Source organism: Salvelinus fontinalis, chromosome 26 (genome assembly GCF_029448725.1).
Source record: "Salvelinus fontinalis isolate EN_2023a chromosome 26, ASM2944872v1, whole genome shotgun sequence".
Lineage (NCBI taxonomy): Eukaryota > Metazoa > Chordata > Actinopteri > Salmoniformes > Salmonidae > Salvelinus > Salvelinus fontinalis.
Window position 1 is genome coordinate 29,567,594 of NC_074690.1, and position 21,403 is coordinate 29,588,996.

The 21,403-nt window shown below is 40.7% G+C and overlaps 1 protein-coding gene across 3 annotated transcripts in view; it reads right to left on the reverse strand.

Annotated features, from left to right (window-relative positions):
* Nucleotides 1–21,403, reverse strand: part of ctnnd2b (catenin (cadherin-associated protein), delta 2b) — a 104,369-nt gene that overhangs the window by 74,030 nt on the left and 8,936 nt on the right. For 2 of the 3 annotated variants that reach the window (XM_055883378.1, XM_055883379.1), the window contains exons 2-3: nucleotides 12,421–12,554; nucleotides 3,400–3,512 (exon numbers count right to left, since the gene is read on the reverse strand). In XM_055883378.1, coding sequence (XP_055739353.1) covers nucleotides 3,400–3,512; nucleotides 12,421–12,507 — 200 coding nt within the window. In that variant the 5' untranslated portion in view covers nucleotides 12,508–12,554. Of the gene's footprint in view, nucleotides 1–3,399; nucleotides 3,513–6,558; nucleotides 6,753–12,420; nucleotides 12,555–21,403 lie in introns of those variants that run through there. The other variant, XM_055883380.1, reaches the window with a different exon arrangement.

A 21,403-nucleotide genomic window follows, 5' to 3' on the forward strand; every position in this document is an offset into this window, starting at 1 on the left:
CTAAATCTGCACACAATACCCCATAATTACAAAGCAAAAATTGGTTTTCAGAAACTTTCGCAAATGTTTAAAAAAATAAAAAACTGAAATATAATGTTTGTGGGTGAACATGGTATACAGGAGGGGACTAAGCACACACCCCTGAGGGGCCCTCGTGTTGAGAATCAGCGTGGCAGGCAGATGTGTTGTTGCCTACCCTTCCCATCCAGGATCCATTTGCAGAGGGAGGTATTTATTCCCAGGGTCCTTAGCTTAGTGATGAGCTTTGTGGGCACTATGGTGTTGAACATTGAGCTGTAGTCAATGAACAGCATTCTCACATATGTGTTCCTTTTGTACAGGTGGGATAGGGCAGTGTGATTGTGTCATCTGTGGATCTGTTGGGGCGGTATGCAAATTGGACTGGGTCTAGGATTTCCAGGATGATGGTGTTGATGTGAGCCATGATCAGCCTTTCAAAGCTCATCATGGTACCTCCTGCTTTCGTTTTTTGCTTGTAAGCTGGAATCAGGAAGACAGAATTATGATCAGATTTGGACTAATGGAGGGCGAGGGAGAGCTTTATACGCCTCTCTGTGTGTGGAGTAAAGGTGGTCAAGAGTTTTTTGTTGTTGTCTCCCCCCCCCCCTCTGGTTACACATGTGACATGCTGGTAGAAATTAGATCAAACTGATTTGTTTGCTTGCATTAAAGTCCCCGGCCACTAGGAGCGCCACTTCTGGATGAGCATATTGTTTGATTATGGCCTTATACAGCTCATTGAGTGCGATCTTAGTGCCAGTATCGGTTTGTGGTGGTAAATAGACAGCTACAAAAAATACAGATAAAAACTATCTTGGTAGATAGTGTGGTCTACAGCTTATAATGAGCTACTGTAACTCACAATGAGTAATACCTCGAGACTTTCATGACATTAGACATCGTGCACCAGCTGTTATTGATAAGTAGATACACATCACCACCCCTCGTCTTACCGGAGGTAGCTGTTATGTCTTGCCGATGCACGGAAAACCCAGGCAACTGTATATTAGCCGTGTCGTCGTTCAGCCACGACTCTGTGAAACATAAGATATTACAGTTTTTAATGTCCCGTTGGTAGGATAGTCTCGAACTGAGCTCATCCAGTTTATTCTCCAGTGATTGCACGTTGGCCAAAAGAACGGATGGTAGAGGCAGGTTACCCACACGCTGACGAATTCTGAGAAGGCACCCGGATCTGCGCCCCTTAGATCTCCGTCTTTTCTTCATGCGAATGATGGGGATTTGGGCCTGGCCAGGAGCAACAGTATATCCTTAGCGTCAAACTCATTAATAAAAAATCTTTGTCCAGTGTGAGGTGGGTAATTGCTGTTCTGATATCCAGAAGCTCTTTTCGGTCATAAGAGACGGTAGCAGAAACATTATGTACAAAATAAGTTACAAACAATGTGAAAAACACACAAAATAGCACAATTGATTTGGAGTCAGCCATCCCCTCCGGTGCCATTCTAGTTCTTCTCTTGACGTCACTTTTCTGAATGCTTTTCCGACATGACTTCGGTCAAATTTCTCCCAAAATACAAATATGAAGTGATATGTCGTATTGGGACTTTTACTTGGAAGGATGAAACCAATCAGAATGTTTAACAGCAACCTAATTATGTAATGTTCCCTTTAAAAGTCTGAGAGGAGGATGAGCTGTCATGATGGAATCTTGACAAGGGCCCTTGAAACACAAGACCCATTTGAAAAGGGGAAGTTTTTAAAGGTCAGTCAATCAACCATAATATTTCAGTCAACTGTAATCAATGCCTGACTGGGAAACTAGGGGTTAATGAATCTGATGTTTTTGGAAGTCTTGAATAAAGATTCTGTGGGTAGGAGCTAGCCTATAATGGATTGGAACTGTGGAAAACAGTGATAAAAGTGGTGTCTGGACCAAGCATCATGGGAAATAGGCCCACTGCATCACACTCAAACAAAGACACAAACACAATGGCTCCTCAGTAAATGGACACTAACCACACATTGAGACACTATTGGGACAAATTATGGTCCTGTTTTGACAGAATACAATGTCATGTGCCTTACTAAACCCAAGTTGGTCAACTAACAATGTGAGTCCTGTGAATCTCACTGAAGTCTTCAGAATCAGCAACAGCAAGAAGTTTGGTGTAATAATACTGTGGATGAGAATCTGTTTCTTTGGATCTGCAGGTGGATGATACTCTTGGTTTGAGTTAACGGATAAGGTAACATATGCCACCCCAGACATTTGACCTGACCTGACGTATTAAGGGGGGAGTAGGCAAGTCATTAGCAACTCTTTAGGTCTTTCAACCCCAGAACACACTTTGACGTCACTATTACTACTTTGGGGATAAGTGTTGTTATGGAAATGCTGGGTTACTACAATGGTGAATCAACATGTTTGCTAAGAAGTGTTCCATTTAATGTTTTGACAGGGTTTTACCATAAACCGGAGCAGTTTAATCGTTTTTGATTGGGAATACTTTGGTATAATCAGCCTAAATGGTTCATAGTGACCCCACAAAGATGAGTCTCCACCAGAAAAATGTTGCACAATACACACACACAACACGATTGTTACTGAACATGCAATCAAGTTAGAGCATTCCATTGGTTGTATGATTAGACAGACTTTCATAAATCCCACACAACATTTTCCGCTGCAGATTCTATTCAAAAGGATTCCACAGCGAGAGAGACAGAGTTTAGTGCTTAAGAGGTCAAATGGTTAATTGAAAATCAGAACGAGCTTCTAGCTCATTGTTTGTCTGTAAATTGAATTGAGAATTACAATAAAAGGATGACTAATTAGTTTGTGGATGAAATCCCTTCTGGGTTAAAGTATGTATACAAAAGAGACACAGAATATTCTGTTGTGTTGGCCCCTTGATGCCATACTAGGCTATTATTGCTATTATGTGCCAGACAGCCAGGCGTGTTTCTTAATGTGTCTGTTCTGTTTTGAGATTGGAAAGATGTGATATTGGGGGATGTAGGGGTAAAACAGCATGAACGTGTTTTCTTTTCTCCATCGTGAACAGCATTTTTCACTCTGAAACCACAAAACCTGGCTGTTAATTCTATACCTCTACCCAGGTTTTCAGCCACCTTGATGACTGACCCCCATATTGTTCCAAGGACTGTCTGTCTCTGATGGAAAAGCTACAAAATAGTTTTTTCATCCCACTGAGCACACCTAATGAAAGAGACAGGTAGGGGGTCTGGGAGGTAGCACCACTCCACTGAACACACCTGATGAAAAGAGGTAGAGGAGGGGCTGGGGAGGATGGGGAAACAGGATGGCATCACAGAGGAGTAAAAGAAAGCAGAGAGAGAGAGAGGGAGGGAGGGAAAGAGAGAGAGCATCTGGCGCCACTCTACTGAACACACCTGATGCTATTCATGCTGCCGGTCTCAGATCCTAGTTTGCATCGCTCCAGTTGGGTGGCAACAATCTGCCGTTCAGCTTCCAGCTCTCGAGTCAGCCGTTCAAATTGCAGCTCCTGTCGAAAGACATGAAAAAGGGATTGTCAGTAAGCATACCTGTATTGTGCTACTACATAAGATCTAGCTTACTGTATGTATTCATGCAATTATGCTTAAGAAGATTGACAATTCAAATGTTTCGAAACATCCAGTGAGTGTAAGCCTAAATCATATACAGTGGGGTCCGAAATTATTGACACCCTTGAGGAAGATGAGCTAAAATTACTGTATAGCATAAATAATTCAAATAATTAGCTATATTGTATGCCCCCCAAAAAAAGGTTATTTCATATTAATACAATTGCTCAGAGAAAGAGATTTTGTTGAACAAGTAAATAAAAATTGCCACCCATGTTTTCAATACCTTAACAATACCTTACCTTATGAGGATAACGGCACTGAGCCTTTCTCTAAAATGTTTTATGAGATTGGAGAACACCCTGGGAGGGATCTTAGATCATTCCTCCATACATAATCTTTCCAGGTCCTTGATATCCTTCATCTGTGCTTATGGACTGCCCTGTTCAATTCAAACCACAGGTTTTCAATGGGGTTCGAATCCAGAGACTGAGATGGCCATTGCAAAATATAGAGCCTTCTGGCAGAGGCAACCAGGTTTTTGGCTAAAATGTCCTGGTACTGGGTAAAGTTCATGATGCCATTGACCTTAACAAGGGCCCCAGGACCAGTGGAAACAAAATAGCCCAATAACATTAGATCCACCACCATATTTTACAGAAGGTATGGAGTTATTTTCACATTTAGAGATGAAAACACTCATAGAATAAAGGTGCTCTCTAGAACCAAAAAGGGTTCTTCAGCTGTCCCCATAGAAGGACCCTTTGAAGAACCCTTTTTTGGTTCCATGTAGAACCCTTTTACTCTAGGAAAGCCCAAAAAATTGTCAGAGACTCCAGTCACCCAAGTCATAGACTGGTTTCTCTGCTACCGCACGGCAAGCGGTACCGGAGCGCCAAGTCTAGGACCAAAAGGCTCCTTAACAGCTTCTACCCCCAAGCCATAAGACTGCTGAACAATAATCAAATGGCCACCAGACTATTTACATTGACACACCCCCTCCATTTGTTTTCTACACTGCTGCTACTTGCTGTTTATTATCTATGCATAGTCACTTCACCCCTACCTACATGTACAAATTACCTTGACTAACCTGTACCCACGCACATTGACTCAGTACCGGTACTCCTTGTATATAGCCTCGTTATTGCTATTTTATTGTGTAAATTTTTTATTATATTTTACTTTAGTTTATTTGGTAAATATTTCCTTAACTATTCTTGAACTGCACTGTTGGTTAAGGGCTTGTAAGAAAGCATTTCACGGTAAGGTCTAGACTTGTTGTATTCGGCGCATGTGACGAAGTTTGATTTGATTTGAAAAGAGTTTTACCTGGAACAAAAATAGTTCTCCTATTGGGACAGCCACAGAAACCTTTTGGAATCTTTTTTTCTAAGAGTGTAATAACTTGTGTTGATGTCAATGGTAGATTAGGCAGACACTCTTATATAAAATGACTTCCAGTAGTGAGTTCAAACATTTTCGTACTGGTCCCCCTTGGGAACCATACGCAAAACCCTACCGTTGCAAGCACGATGCTCTACCAACTGAGCCACACTGGACCATGAGCCACATGGGACCAAACTACAGTTGCCAAACAAAATGACAAATCAGCACCTTCGCAGTGTGCTACACCACTGCTTATAACTATAAGTCAACTATAAGAAATCTAAGATGTGTCAAATAAATTATATCCAGCTCAGGGTTCCAGCTATGCATTTGGTTTGCTAACTTGCTAGCTAAGTGGCTAGATGTCAAGATCAAGCTTCTTGGTTACAGCAGAGACATTCAATCCCTTCCTAGATCAAGATCCCTGTTGTCCCTTGTTTTGTGCGTAAAATAAATTCTAATTGCGCCCCCTGTGTGCACTTCCGGTAATACTGTATACCCTGGTATGGTACAGAAACGGTATGACGGTATGAACATCTGGATACCGCCCAACCTTACATCTGAGCAGCCAGTCTTCATTTAGGGCGCTTTCACATCCCCTTATGATCCGTATTCTGGAGCGTTTGGTACCCTGATCCGCACTATAAAGCATGTGTGAAACGCAAATGAACCCTGACTGAAATTAATCCTGGCCCTGTGTGAGTAATGGGTCCAAGATCCAGGACCAGAGTAGCAGTTTTTGTGACCTGGCAGCGCGAGTCGCGTGGAACTTTTTTGCCCACTTTAAACAAGCTAGCTCGCTAACATCACATAGAATGTAGGTCTTGCCAATCGCACCCTGAAATTGTTATTTTCAGGTCTTGCGAAAGCAAAAACGTATTCTGTCGAATTCTCACAAAAGTTCCAGGAAACCGAACCAGGGTACTGAATTTCATATGTGAAAACGCCCTTAGTCTCAGGCAACTCCAGTCAATACAAACTGTCCACTTCTTTTGTGACAATGCTGAAATGAGTCCAGTGCCCACAAGGTCAAACACTCTCCCTAGAGCAGTTGATCTAAATTCTGCTACAAAATGTATCGCCTGCTATTTTGGGCAAGAGCCCAGAATATAAGGTCCACAGAAACATGCCATTAAACTGGATGAAGAAGGATCCATCCAACTCTTTTTAAACCGACTCTGAGCTATAGCATCAAAGAGCTACAAGTGTCAGTAGACGTGCATTTCAATGTAATTCTCTTTGTATAATAGTTGCATTTACATAACTGTGTATATGCAAGCAACTGTAAACTGTTGCTATTGTCTGGCCTAGTTATCTTCCAATATGCATATTTTGCATAACTTTATAAACAACTAAACTTTGTGCTGATAAGATGCAGTAGGCTATATATTTGGATAGAAGTAACAAAAAGTTGAAATGAGCCAGCAAAGTTGAAGTCCTTTTTTTTTAGTTATATCTGGGAGCAAAATGACAGAAATCCATCAGAGTTCCAAACAACGTAATCACTGACCTTACTATTCCCTCCAAATGTGGCATAATAACCAAACACCTGTTACTGCCAAAAGACTATTGGAATTTAAGTTAACAAAGCCATACCTTCACATGGACCATACTTCAGAGAAAGCACCAACCACACATAATATCCCACTTTTTTCTCCATCCTCAACATGTCTAGAAGTTCTTCTGTCCTTATTGAGAAAACTCCATTAGAGAAAATGGCAAGCCCAGTAGTGACTGCCTCCAAGCAGTGAAGAATAGGAGTTCAGCCAGGCACAAAGGTCTCCATGGCAACAGAGAATTTAGAACCTCTTTGGCATTATTTATGCAACATTGCATCACAAAAGGACCCTCCCACCAGTCTGCCTGCCAAATCCTGCTGCTCTCCAATCACTCTTTTGACTGCTCCTCTCCTCAACACCATCTGCGCCCCCCGCTGAAAAAGCAGAGAGAGGGTAGCGGGCGGAGTTGGGGAGGGGCAGGGTGAACGGAGGGATAGGTAGGGAGGGGGGACAGAGTGGGGTGCTAATTGGAAAGCTCCAAAGACTCGCAGGATTGTGAATGTATATGGAAGTGTTGTGGGGTTGAGGCAGCAGAAATGTCTCCTCCTCCCTTTCCCCTCTTCTCCCTTTCCTTTCCTCTGTCCCTCATTTCCTGTCCTCTCCTCTCTTCTGACCAGAGCTCTGAGTTGTGCTCTCCAGGGAGAGACAGTGACTGTTCTGCCTCAGTGCCACTCTTTGGGCTGGGCTGCCTTGCTTAGAAGGTAGTACACAATACAGCAGCATGTCATAGCCAGCCACAGTTTAAATATAGCTTGGTAAAAAAGACACACAAGGATCTGCCATGGGAGAGAAGAGAGGGCCACAGAGGCTTGGGCTGACAGTCACAATTTGCTTCCTGTTACTCACCACTTTAAACACTGTTTATTTCTAATCTGTATAAAAAATACATTTGGGTATATGATTGAGAAAAGTATGGAATGAAAGTACTTTTGTTCAAATGAAAACTGATAGAGCTCAAGGCAGTTGAGAGAGAATAGAGTGAATAACTTCGCTTTGCATATGAGAAGCTTTGTTATCTCCTCCCAAACTAATTTCTTTATTTAAATAGTCATTGGGTTAGTATACCAATTCTAAACCATGTTCAGAATTCGAATAGCCACACTTAAAGGGATAGTTCACCCAAATGACAAAATGACATATTGATTTCCTTACCCTGTAAGCAGTCTATGGACAAGGTATGACAGAAATCCATGCTTCGGTTTGTTTAGCTTCCCTGTCACTGTATCCAAATGCTAATATTTAAGCATTTGTGGCACAAATCCCATTCAAGTCATGGGACCGATATTAGCATTTTTCCGCATCATGTCCAAATTATCCGAAAGTATCTCAAATTGATTGTGAAGCTCAACAAAGTCACTTATAGATTATATCGGTCCCATGTCCCATTATATCGATTAAACATTATATCGGTCCCATGGCGAATGGGATTTGTACCACAAATCTTAAAACATTAGTATTTGGAAACAGTGCCAGGGAAACTAAACCAAAGCATGGATTGCTGTCATACCTTATCCATATACTGCTTACAGGGTAAGGAAACCATTATATACTTTTGTAATTTGGACTATCCCTTTAATCAGATACTGAAATAGAAAGTATTCTGGAACTTTAAGACATGGCTAAATTGGTTAGCAGGACATTTCCTTATAATTGTTATTTTAAATGTAACCTTAATTTAACTAGGCAAGTCAGTTAAGAACAAATTCTTAGTTACATACTGTGGAACAGTGTAGAATGCTCTGATTTTCAAATGTGTGTGTGTGGTAGAACTGAAGAAATACCCTCTAAATACTATAATTAACTAATTTAAATGGGCAGACTGTTCAATTAAAACCTTGCCTGATAATTGCATTACAAGAAAATCAAGTATACTTCCAGCCCATTACCAAGGACAAGAGGGAGAAGGAGAGGGAGATGTATGCCCAATAGCTTGCAAACAGTACACCCCTGAAAACACCATTAAACCTATTAGTCGGTAGAATAAATGACTAGGGGACAGAAGATGGGAATTTTGCAGCTTCAGGAAACTGTGTGGTCCTAGCTGTGTGGTCCTCAAGTATAATTCCCTAATTGTGCCCTGTGGTACCAAGACTGACATTTTAACTTTTTCAGAGGAGACAATTTGATTACAAAATGTCACCCTGGGTATGCCTCACAAGTTATTTAGTTTTTTAAATCCCATTTCTAAAAAGCCAGAGGTTAACTTAAGGAGTACAAAACCAAGGAACACCCTTTAACAGAATAAGCCTAGTGCAGGATTGGTTGGCTGGAGAAGATTCTGGAAGTACTGAGTTCATCTATTCAAAACACCTACTGTAGGCCTACAAAAACTATACCACACTCGTATGAAGCTAGGGAGTCCTACCAAACAATATTTAACTAACTCAAAATATGAAATATAGTGAAACAAAGTACCCTATTAAAGGATAATTGTATTAGCTGGACTTGAGTTGAGGCAGGAATTATGAACTAGGAACCTATGGGCTTTAAAATCCTTGTTTTAAATACTCCTGTTGAGACAACATTTCACTACTGCTGTATACCCACTCCTCAGCTGAGTAATGCAGTGCTGGCTTTCATATTTCAGATCTGTCTAATGCTTCATTCTGATTTGCTAGAGCAACTGTACGCCTCCATGCCACTCAAACTGCCCTTCTACCTCTGTCATGGTTGTCTGACTTACTCATTCAAGCCAGGTGCAGAGCCAAGACAGTCACACAAGTTCAATTTTCACCGTTCATCCCCCTCAAGTCAACTGACAAAAAAATACTGTCTTAAACACTTTGCAGTCTGAAACAAAGGAAATGGGAATACGTGAGCACTCCATATCCCTGTCTTATTCCCCAAAACACTCAAACTGAATACATATTTCATCCGTTTCAAAATCCCTTCTTATAATACAGTACTATGAAATTATAAACCCTGTACACGCAGTATCTGACATACAATTGGTTGAGTTAAGTCCCTGCATGACTGATTAGCTAGCCATATGTCAGCCCACTAACAATAACAACCCATTCATCCATGAACCTCATATAGATCTTTACTATCTGAGCTCAACATTCACTCACAGCCAAGTCATGAGTCTCCATATTGAACCTTTGGTTTGACATGACTGGTATATGTTAAAAGAGCAGTACTGTAATACCCTGAATGCAACGTCTCAGAGTCAAATTGGGTTATTATAACTGCTTTTATTTATAAGCTGTGGCCTAGTTGATGGCAATTCAGTCTCTATAACTTTATAACTCTATAACTTTATTTGAGAACGTCCTATTCATTATAATAGTCTCCTCTCCGCTAAGCCCAAAGCAGCCCACATTCTAGAATGTTACAAATTAGAGTGACTTTCACAAGACTTAATCATTTCCATTCATTATTTCATGACCAAAGGCTGCTGAAATGACTTCACTGCATTTGTTTAAACATCCATTAAGTCTTAAGAGGTGACCACGATTAAGAGAGCAGATTAGCATTCTCTCTCTTTCCCCAATTCAAATAACGTCTGAATATTATAGCTAAATGCATTCCTCATATTGCTGTACAAATGATTGCCAGATGTTTGATATGCCAGTACTCTGAATAAGATGACACCGATTTGCATTCTCGTCGTGCCCTCACGTATAGGCTACTATACATCTAATGGCTTTGGCTGGTTTCATTTGCTGTCTGTGGCCTGCTGCTGACCATTGTGAGAGGACAAAATGAGGCATCGCATGTTGGCTTGTACATCACTACTTCAAACTATGGTCACTAGCAGATCCAAATGAGGCCCAATCATAAGCAAGCATGGTGGAACGTTAATCTAAATATCATTGGGGACCAAAAACAATGTCACACCATAACGTACTAGAACCATCCCCAGGCTACAGGTTAAAGTCAGCCCCCCCCCCCCCCCCCCCCCAAAGAAAAAGTAAAGTCAACCCAATGTCCTTAACCCCAACACACTCCCCAAGCCCCCTTACTGTTGTCAAAAGCCAACCGACCCCATTACTGAAAAATGTAGTGGTACCTGTACTGGTAAATCCATTGTAGGGCTAAATACACAATGTATCGTCACACGTTAAACCTTTTGCTGACTGATGCTGTTTGCCATCTAGTGGTGGGGTCAAACTATTGAGCATAATACATCATTAACACTGCCTTTCACTATTACACAATTGGAGGTACAGTATATTGTAAGATAAACAAACATATTGTCGCTGTCTGATGAAAACCTCATCTCCAAAACAGAAACTTTTCAGGAATTGGAAAAAAAAATCCATATTTTCCTGCAGTCAAATGACCAAATCGTCTTCTATTGGCCTCATGGGTGGAATGTTATTAACATTTTCATGATTTACATAATTCATAAAAAATGTTGGGGGGCCTTGGTGTTTCTATGTCAAATGGTTTTGTTATATTTCAGTGTTCTGTGATGTATAAAAAGTGTGATATTGAAATGTTCAGAGTACATTGCGGGGAGTTACTGCTTTCAATAAATGTTTTTTTTTTTAAAGAAGAAACATTTGCAAAATTGGAGTTATGAGGTCTAATACCAAACATTAAATGTGGAAATGCATGAAATACATGAAAATGCATATATTCCTAATCGTAGAGCTTTTCCTAGTGTTGAACCCAGTCATAATGTTTAACCAGTGGTTGTTCACGCTTGACCTCCCTCCTCTCACTGCTCTACAATGCACAGGAAGTAGACAAATACTAATTGTGCCCACCATTGAATAGCATCAACAATGAAAATGTCTGCCTTTTTATTTGTATTCACACAACTATCCGAATGCTGTCAACAGAAAAATAAACAAAGAGCTGTGACTGAGGTGCACTGGCTTAAATAAACGCAAGCTTGTGGAGGTCTGCACACACAGGGACACACACACACTTGTGCCTCTCTGTATGCAGGCCTTTAGGCTTTTATTTTTTACCCTCCTGATAGGGCCATTAGTATGTCCCAGAGCAGCCCCATGGGTCCGTGTGATGTGTGGCAGTGGCCCACTTTACTATTCCACAGCTTGTCCTTTTCTCTCTTGCTTAAAAAAAAGAGGAGTGTCAGTGTAACCACTGTCATGATGCAGGGGATTGGCTCATTCCCATCTACACACATGCTCTTGGTTCTACTCCAAAATGGCTGCCTGCTGTGAGCTAATAGGCTATATCTTACTGCTGGTGAGGAATATCAGTAGCATGCTTCCATAATGTAACTGCAAGCCAATTATATTCTATTGAGCACAATCTCTTATAAAACTGAACCTAGTTTTGCACATTCTACTCAATAACAATGACTTAGTTACTATATTATACAGATATATTATTGTGAGTGATAGCGACATTTCAAACGAAAGGCATAAGATTAAACCGGCCTACCCAAAGTCTCTATAGAGTCTCCTTATAGCGTCACCTGCTAATCAGTGTGGATGTTAGTCTGTCCTCTGCACCAGACACACACAGAATACAAATGGAACCAATTACTTATGTCTCTATACCTCACTGCACCCCTGCAGAACACTGACACATTTACTTCAACATCAAATAGGATGGATTTCAGGCACTGAACGGGATCTTATGATGAGAAATGTAATAAAGAAGCTGGTGGTGATGGCAATATAGCTGAAGCAATAACATACTTCATATTAGGTTGCCATCAGGTACAGGGACATTTAACTTGAAAACCATTTTTTCCCCCACCTATTCTTCATTTGTCCCCTTTTGATACAGTCCCACAAAATTGCGCATTCAAATTTCATTCAAGTTTTCACAATGTATTACTTTCAATCCCCTGATGCCTAAGATCAAGCAAGAGCAAAAACACTGATTACATGATATGTTTTGCATGGAGGGCCTTGGTCTCGCTCTGAAAGTCACCCATGTACGGTACACACAGAATTAACATGGGAGGCCTTACCTGTTCCTTGACAGAGGCCAGTATGGCCGACGTGGTCTCTGTCTCGGAGCCGTCTCCATTAGAGGCGTTTAGTACTGGGCTCAGCATGGTGAAGTTCTAAGAGTCAGAGGTTGCGTCGGGAACTGGCATAACTTCTGAAAGGGAAAGGATTAACAGTCAGCATTAGAAGGGGGACATCATCCACTATGGGAGAGAATGCAGAACTTGTTCAGTTATGATATCCATCACTTAACTTTCATGAAACAGTTTGAATCCATTGACATTTCTCATGTTGGTTCGTCACAAATCACCACAAAATATATTACTGTATTCTATAGTTTCGCTTATACCTCTCTCAATTTCTATCCCTAGTATAATGAGAACTTTCTGTAATCAAGGGTAGTTTGCAAGGTAGAGAATCTGGATACAAATATACTAATCTGATTTAATAAGATTGTGGATATAGCTAACACTTGTAAACGATATCAGTCATATATCATAATCTGCCAAGTAATCATCTGGACGAGAGCATGTACTAATGATTCCAGTGTGTGTGTGTAACAATGACTCTACCGCCACTGAAGGAGAAGGGACCTAAATCTCCAGATAATCCTAATGTAGTGAGAGAGCAAATAATGGCCATGACAACAACACAGATGACAGCTTCTAAAAGCTGATGAAAGCTTGTCAAAATTGATCCTTCCCATCCCTGTCTCTGGGCGTGGCAGTCACTAGATCACCCAGTCAGTCGTGTTGAAGGTAAGGGAAAGTCGACCGCAGCCTGGAAGCAGACAAGAGCTAGACTATTCTGGGATGCTGCCAAGCAACAAGCTCTGCTGGACACTGCTAACATGGCTGACCAGAATCCTTCCCTTGTCATCCATTTTAGTGTTCCTCTCTCTCTCCTGCTAGGTCTCACTCCCACCCCCTTTCTCTCTCTCTCTCCCTTGACCTAGTTCAGTGCTTCCTCATCTCTCTTCCAGTCTGTGAGTTCTAAACACTGGCCGCTTATCTGACAGAATGTCTTCTCTTGCCACTGTTTCCTCCCTCCTGGATCACCACACCTAATGTCATCCTCATCTTTCATTAGCGTGGACCTCTGCCTCAGTTAAATACTAGCATGATAAATGAATTTGCATTCAGTGCTACACAAGGATATTCATAGCAAGGGCTTTTAGAATTAAAGTAGGATTATCCAAATTGATTTATTTGCCATAAATAGTCAAAACAAAATAAATTCTATGTCCCCACCAGACGCTCTATTTTACCATCTGTGCAGACAGAATGGGTTGTAAGGAAACATGAAAATGGATTATACTGTAAGTTAATATGTCAACATACCCCCCAGGGCTGGGAATTGCCAGGGACTTCACAATACGATATTATCAAAATACTTACGTGCCAATACGATATGTTTGATACTGTGATTTTTTTTATATGTGATTCCATGGTCCAAACATATTGCACACCATATGTCTGCTGCAGAGGGACAAGAGAGAGCCATGAGAAAACTAGTTTTGATCAGTCATGGAAATTAAAAAGTGCGGAAAACAAATTGGCTCCCTATTTAAAAAGAATTTGGAAAACAAGATGGCGTTTTGGTGCAGGTACAGACAACTCAGGTACAGACAACAGACAAATTGTCACTATATAATATCTTGAAAAAGAATATCCCGATATGTAACTGTATCGATTTTGTTCCCCATCACTAATACCCCCTCTAAGCATCGAACGCCTTTTAAATTAGGATGCTGCAGCCATTTCTAGGTCAAACTTCCAGCCTGTGACCAGTCCTAAGTATTGACCAGTACAAATCAGCTTTACCAGTAGCAGTCCATCAAAATCTGTGCCAGTACATAGAGACAGGAAGTGAGGGTATGGATGAATTAGGCCTATATTTTGATGTGTAAGTAATCTTAAGTTATCCATCTGCTTCTGATACTATCCGTAATTAAACATCGAGAATAAACATAATCGCTTTACCCTCTTATCACAGTCCAAGACAAACAATGCTTTGTTTAAATGCATCGGCATATCTGTACACAATGTTAAGTCATCACAATACTGTTGTCCGTCTCGTTCCATTTATTTTACTGTTCGCAGACTTCTTGCTGCACAAAGTAAAGCAGCATTGATTGTAAGTTCCAAAGATATCAGTCCAAGCCAGACGACGTACAATTGACAATGTATCTCCGTTAATACAAAGCGAACAAAGATTAATTCCTATTCCCACTGCTTCCGACCGAAAAAAGAAAAAAAAACTTAACCAACTCTGTACGTGACCACAAAGGAATGTATGTTTATGGAGTGTATTTGATGAAGTGTCCCCTGTTGTCTCATTAAAACTTTGTGCAACATTTATTTTGCATTGGTAGTCATCCGTGGATCTGTCTAGACACTTTCCCTTCACTTAATATTTTAAATACAGACTTCCGACATAAAGAGTCTAACACAAGTTCATTACCATCAAAAGGCTCCTGTCAAGATGTCAAAGGAGACCCATCTAAGTTAAAAAAATGTCTGTTTAGTAATGAACTGCTTAACCTTACACCAGGCACGCAATATTGATTCACATTTTGTATTCTCAATGTTACTTGAGGATGGTTTTGGCAACTATAAGAATACACTCTGGGCTTTTAACCACGACAAATATGCATTATTCATGGTAATAGCCAAGGAATACACTCGCAAAAAGTACCAGAGAGAATTGGTGCTGGCTTTCTGCTTTTTTGCCCAGCACAATATGTATGATGCATGCCCTCGATGAGAGAGGAAAGCAATTGCCTGAGAGAATCCTACAGTATAGTCAGTAACTGCAGAGGCTGCAGGCGGGAGATGCTGGGGAATGCAGAAACCACTGACAGGTTATCAGTCTTCAGGTGCAGAGTGCCAAATGCGGCATTATTTTTTATAATCCCATAACGCCTTGAACAATAAAGACCTCTGAAATCGTCAAACTTTCCCTGCATGACATTTGAGAAGATACAATTCTTGCGGAATAGCAATTCCGTATTATGCAATGTTGTGATAAAGACCTCTGGGTGCAATAGAGTGTAATATTATCAGGTTGGCAAAAATATCTGAGAGGGAAGCCATTTGAAGCTATTGATTAAAGCTCTCTGGGCAGTATCATGCCAGTATGATGGCTTCGAAGCCATCTGCAGATTTAGACACACCAGTGGCTACAGGTAGACAGCAGGTAAAAAGGCCTTTTCAAAAAAACATTTTTCTACCTCTGAATTTTTATGTTCTAACCTTCACAGCTTTTATATTCTAATACATTTATGAAACCACCGTTGGACATGCAGAGATGTCCATGGTAACATCAATTCTAAACCTACGGTAAGTAGTGACCATGGGGCTTCACCCCAGTGATAAGCTGAAGAGACAGTACATTTGACATCTCTACTGTAGTACACCAGTCTGTAGGGCCTCGCTGTCAGCCTACAAATCCTTTCTACCCTCCATCACTGACTTGACAGAATTGGGTGGTAGTTGAGAGCAAGACACGGTTTCCCACCATATTAATTCACTCACACAACAAACAATATGAGATCTGTGATCACCTTGCCAAATGCAGGCAGGAAGCAGGAAAGCAGCATTTCTAAAGTATTTGGGTCGATGGAGTTAAACTGGCCCTGGCTAGCAGTAATGACATTGGGGGAGCCGCTATACTTCTCAGGAAGTTGGTCGGGAGACTTTTCCTACACGCCTCAAGTCTGTTCAGATGAGGGAGGGGGAAAAAACTGCAGCTATTCCGGCAGAAAAAAATAGCTAGGCATGGCACACTCAACAACCCCTTCAACTTTTTTTATCCCAATCTCTGGTTTGGGACATCTATCAACAGTGAGAATTGCAGTCCAATTACATCCCATTAAGACAGACTGTTCCCTCCGGAGTTAACACACATATGTTTTTCCGCTAACCAAAGACTCCCCTAAGCACATTTTGTTCGACCGTTGCGATCTCAGTGTTCGAATAAACAAAAAGGGGGATGGTTTGTTGCAATATATTGTCTGTAAGCGTCCACTTCAGATGGAGAGTATGGCCTGCTGTGTATTGATGCCCTCTGACACTAATTAATTGGGCGGGAACATGAATATAGAATTGATGTAGGGTTGTTGCGGTGTGAAATGAGAACTTGAAGCATACTGTATCTCAATTAGCACTATAGGGGACAGAAAAATTCTAATTCACGACTGACGACCAGGATACTAATGAGACTCACTGACATTAGTATCACGTTCCTGTGACGGACCAGGTATAAGTCCATAGTCTGACCATAGTCTGTCGTTTGGCTTCTTACAGAAAATATTAACCTCTGATGAAAAAGCGCTATATACATTTTTTCACGAGGAGGTTCAATGATAACAAGCTGCCACAATAGTTCCGGGGTCTACGTGTTGATAGGTTAGGTTTATAAAGATTTAGGCAAACTTACTAACATGATAGGCCTCACAATGCCCAAAATGTGCTGATGTCTTCTCTGGGTTGTTGACATTAAGACATCAGCACAAGAAGGGCCGGCTCTAGCCTTTTGGGGGCCCTAAGTGAGATTTGATTGGAAGTTTTAAAGTACATTTCCTGCAATTCTACACATTCTGCAATGGGGCCCAGAGAAGTTTTTTAAAGCAAGTTTTCTGCAGTTCTACACATTTTGCTGTGGGGTGGAAATAAAGTTTTGCAATTTAATAACACATTTCATGCAATTCTACACATTTTTCCATGGGGCAGAGAGATATTTTTGCAGTTTTAAAGCTGATTTCCTGTAATTCTCCCCCTTTTGCCATGGGGTGGAGATTTTCTTTGTTTTAAAGCTAATTTCCTTCAATTCTACACATTTTGTCATTACTTATGCAATGTTAATAATATCTGTGTGAGAGTGACTAACAAAATCAATGGAGATCCCCTGGAGGTCAGGGTCCCTGGGCACGTGCCCTGCGTGCCTGGTCAGTATTCAGCCATGATTACTACAAATTTAGATAACTGGCTAGACTAACTTACCAATCTAAAAATGATTGTCTGACATGGCTAATTGAGTGACTGTCAGTGACTGCTGATGCACAACAAACTTTCGAACTTGCACATTGTGTATTCTACTATTCTAACTATCAACAGTAAGTTGAGACCCCGACTAAGTTCCTAAAAAACAACAACAAACAATATGTTTTTGGGTCAGGTGCCCCCTAGCGGCCGGGGCCCTAGGCGACCGCTTACGTTGCTTATGACTGGAGCCGGCCCTGAGCACAAGCTGAGGCAATTAAAGAGCTCCTGGAATAATGTTCTCAAAGGATGGCTGAGCGTGACACAAATGATAAAGTGTAATTATGTGGGGCTTGCTGTGATAAAACAAGCCCCAGTGCATTATTAACATTTTCTCTTACAAACTCTGTGCTGATTAGGTTGGAGTGCATTTTGTTTTCCCTCAATAGAATGCCAGTGTCTGCTATGTTTTATTGACAGGCTAATTTCATTAAACAAACACCACATTTTAAATGTAACAACACAATCATACAGATGTAGGATCTTAATTTGAGCCAGTTTTCTACAGCAGGAAAATAATGTGGATAATAATAACAGGAAATGTGGATTATACTTAATTACATTTTTTGTAGGGTTTGATAATTTTTTCGCAAGGGAAAATCAAGTCTGAAATTTAAAATTGGTATTGACAAACTTCAGAAGCCTTTTTAAACCACAATAAGCTACACGTTTTACAGTTTTCAATTCTTCTGCATAATTTTTTACAATATTATATTGATGTTTTTACTCCCAAGTATTGATTCGTAAAATATATATATATATACTTTAAATGTTTTGCTAGGTAGCTTTAGCTAGCGGTAGTTAGATGTACCAGCACCAAAACCTCTTGTATTTCTCCTTCTCAAGCTTGTTCTCCATCTTCTTTTTTAAAATGGTGAGCCAACATGTTTTCAGCACTGACTGATCAAAACAAATTTTCTCATGGCTATTTCTTGTCCCTCTGCAACAGACATGGTGAGCGATGTGTTTGGAACATAGAATCCCAATACATTAAGAATCGTGAGAATCACAATACATATCATATCTACACCTAAGTATTGTAATAATATTCTATCGCAATTCCCAGCCCTATCAACAGGGTGATCAAATTAAGATCCAACATCTGTAATAGATAATCTAGCTGGCATTGCCAAACAATTAAATCAATCTCTTCATACTTCAATCAAAATACTTCCTGTTTCTTTAATTTACTACCTTGATCATTATTTAATGTTTTATTTAGGCAGGGAGTCCCATTGAGACCAAGGTCTCTTTTTGACCACAGCAGCAATTTCACAATAAAAGTTAGACACACAGATAATACAATCTAATAACAATTTGGTGTTATGTAATGTAGCATTAATGTGCCCAAATGTTTATTGTGTATTCTGTATGACCCCAAAAATGACTTCACTCCATCTCAATCAATTAGGCATTTAAGCTGCTATGACAGTCCCATTATGATAGTGTGCTCTAGTGCATCATGGGTGGTTTGCACCCGATGTCATGCATTTAATGTGAGTTCCTGTAAATACTGTGTTCTCCAGTGATGATGAGGCTGGAGGGTTAGCTAGTGCGCCAAGGCTTTTAACCTCATGACCTACTGTACTACTACTACTGCCACTACTACTGCTACTATGAACCAAACCAACCTGTGGCTATGTTGAGATTGAGGCAGTCAAGGGCTTAATCGTCCAATGTGAGGTTGTGGCTGTGAAGCCAGTAGTATAGCTACTGGCTTGGTAGTTTTTCCATCCGAAGGCATCAGCCTCACTGGTGAATGTTGACTTTACATGTGACTGTGGTGGCAGCAGAGTCCCTACTAGCCTAGTGAGTAAACCTACCTCACACACAGCCACTGACATTTACAATATCTGCACCACGGCACGATAACAGAAGAATACCCAATCAGCGTCCATTACATTGGTTGGATGTCTTACTGAAGAGGATATGCATTGTAACCCATATCAACCCTCCCCAACATTATTAGAGGACATTACACCACCATGCCTATCTATCTGCATGTTAGATAATGTGATCACTGACATGGTTGCGCCATCTGCATAATTGGTTGTAGCGAATATTACCAGAGGTGACCCCTGCTGGTCATCTGATGACATGACAGCAGGGAATAAAGGAGAGGACCTCGGCGTGGGGGAGGAGAGGAGGAAGTACAAAGCTTCTCACGTCCCTGTGGCATCATCCACAGTATTGCCACATCCGCACACGCACAGTCCATCCATACACTGCACTATACAGTGAATAAATTGACCTTGAAGCAGGGACACATTCAAAATCCACCCTGTTTGTTATTGATGGATATGCAGCTCAATACCAAAGTCAATCTGCTGATCGGTTCTGTGCTACGGGCATGACACTGTTACATCTGTGTAACATGATGCCTATGAATAGTTCCTTTGACATGTAGCATAACACACCCCCATCTCTCAAAGCAATACCACAGCCAACCAATGTTGATGTGCTATTTGTGGGCTGGGTGTCATAAAGTAAAAGGACAGCGACATCTGTATTTGTGGAGCTGGGAAGACATCTAGACCCAAAGACACCGTCCCACTATTAGACACCGTCCCACTATTAGACACCGTCCCACTAAAATGAGCTGTCATTAATGAGTCTTTATTATAATAATAGGTCTAACCTTGTCTCATGACCATCTGCTACTGTTGATCTAAATAAGATCTAGAAATATCATCAACATCATGAATTATGCATTTAGATCTACCGAGTAAGCACGAGTTTTGCTGAGTGACTTCAACACCCAAATGATTCAAAAGGTAGTGATCACAGAGTAAAGACCTGGGCTAAACGGGTGTAACTGCCCCCATGCCACCCAGCTATTGATGTTATAGTACATGGCTTGGCTGTTCCAAGTGGAACATCAGGATTGAGACCCCTGAGGTTGTGCTGCTAACATACTACAGCTTGACTGGTAAAACATTAGATTTCAAGACTTCAGATGTAGAATGGGATTGAAAGAAGGCTGAATCAACAACAAACCAGTGTTTTTCACTGATATTCTCAGAGCACAACTTTGCTTGCCAGTACAGTACATCCGTAACACATCAGATTTACTTTAGAAGGCCTGCAGTAGTTAAGACACAACTAAATAATTATCTGTGTTTGCATCAAAGTATCAAACTACACTATGGTACTGTTCTCACATCTATGTACCATTATACTAGATTTTCCTCATGAACAACAGAAGTGGTGATGACATGAAAGATGGATGGAGATCAGTTTAAAGAGAAATCGCACATCAGAAAGATCTGAAAAAGTAGCGTACAGATACTCTGCATGTAATAACAGTAGCTAGTTCTAATAGTACGTATGGTAGTAGGCCTAATGGAAGATGTAGTTAGTTGGGTATTCTCCTGTTCTTAGTTTTTTTAACTTAACAAATAAAAAAATGATATCAAATGATGACAAACATGCCCTGGAGTAGGTGTGGTCCATAAATCTAAAAATAGAGCACAAGAGCACTGCTGTCTCTCACATTTCATGTGTCAGAGGATTTTATCATCACAAGTGAAAATGTTCACTGAGCACAGCATGTCTCTCCTGACTTGAATCTGAAAATCCAGAACATTTGGAGCGCTAAGCTATATCCGTCCCTGCCCATCCACGGGTAGCTGAATTGGTGAAATGATGATATGTGAAAAGAAGATGACTGGCTTATCCTCATGCACATGTAAACCGGCCAGATATAGGATACTGAGATATATCTGCACAACTCATGACCTCCTTATCCAGCTGAGCCAAGGTATTAGGTCTGGGAGCTAATACGAGTCTTCAGGTCTCAGGCAAGGTTACTTATGGCATAAGTATAGTTTGGCAAACCAACTCCTCTACGTACATGAGGTAAGTAGCATAAGAGATGATTTCTCAGTATACCAGCTACAGTTGAAATCTGAAGTTTTCATACACCTTAGCCAAATACATTTAAACTCAGTTTTTCACAATT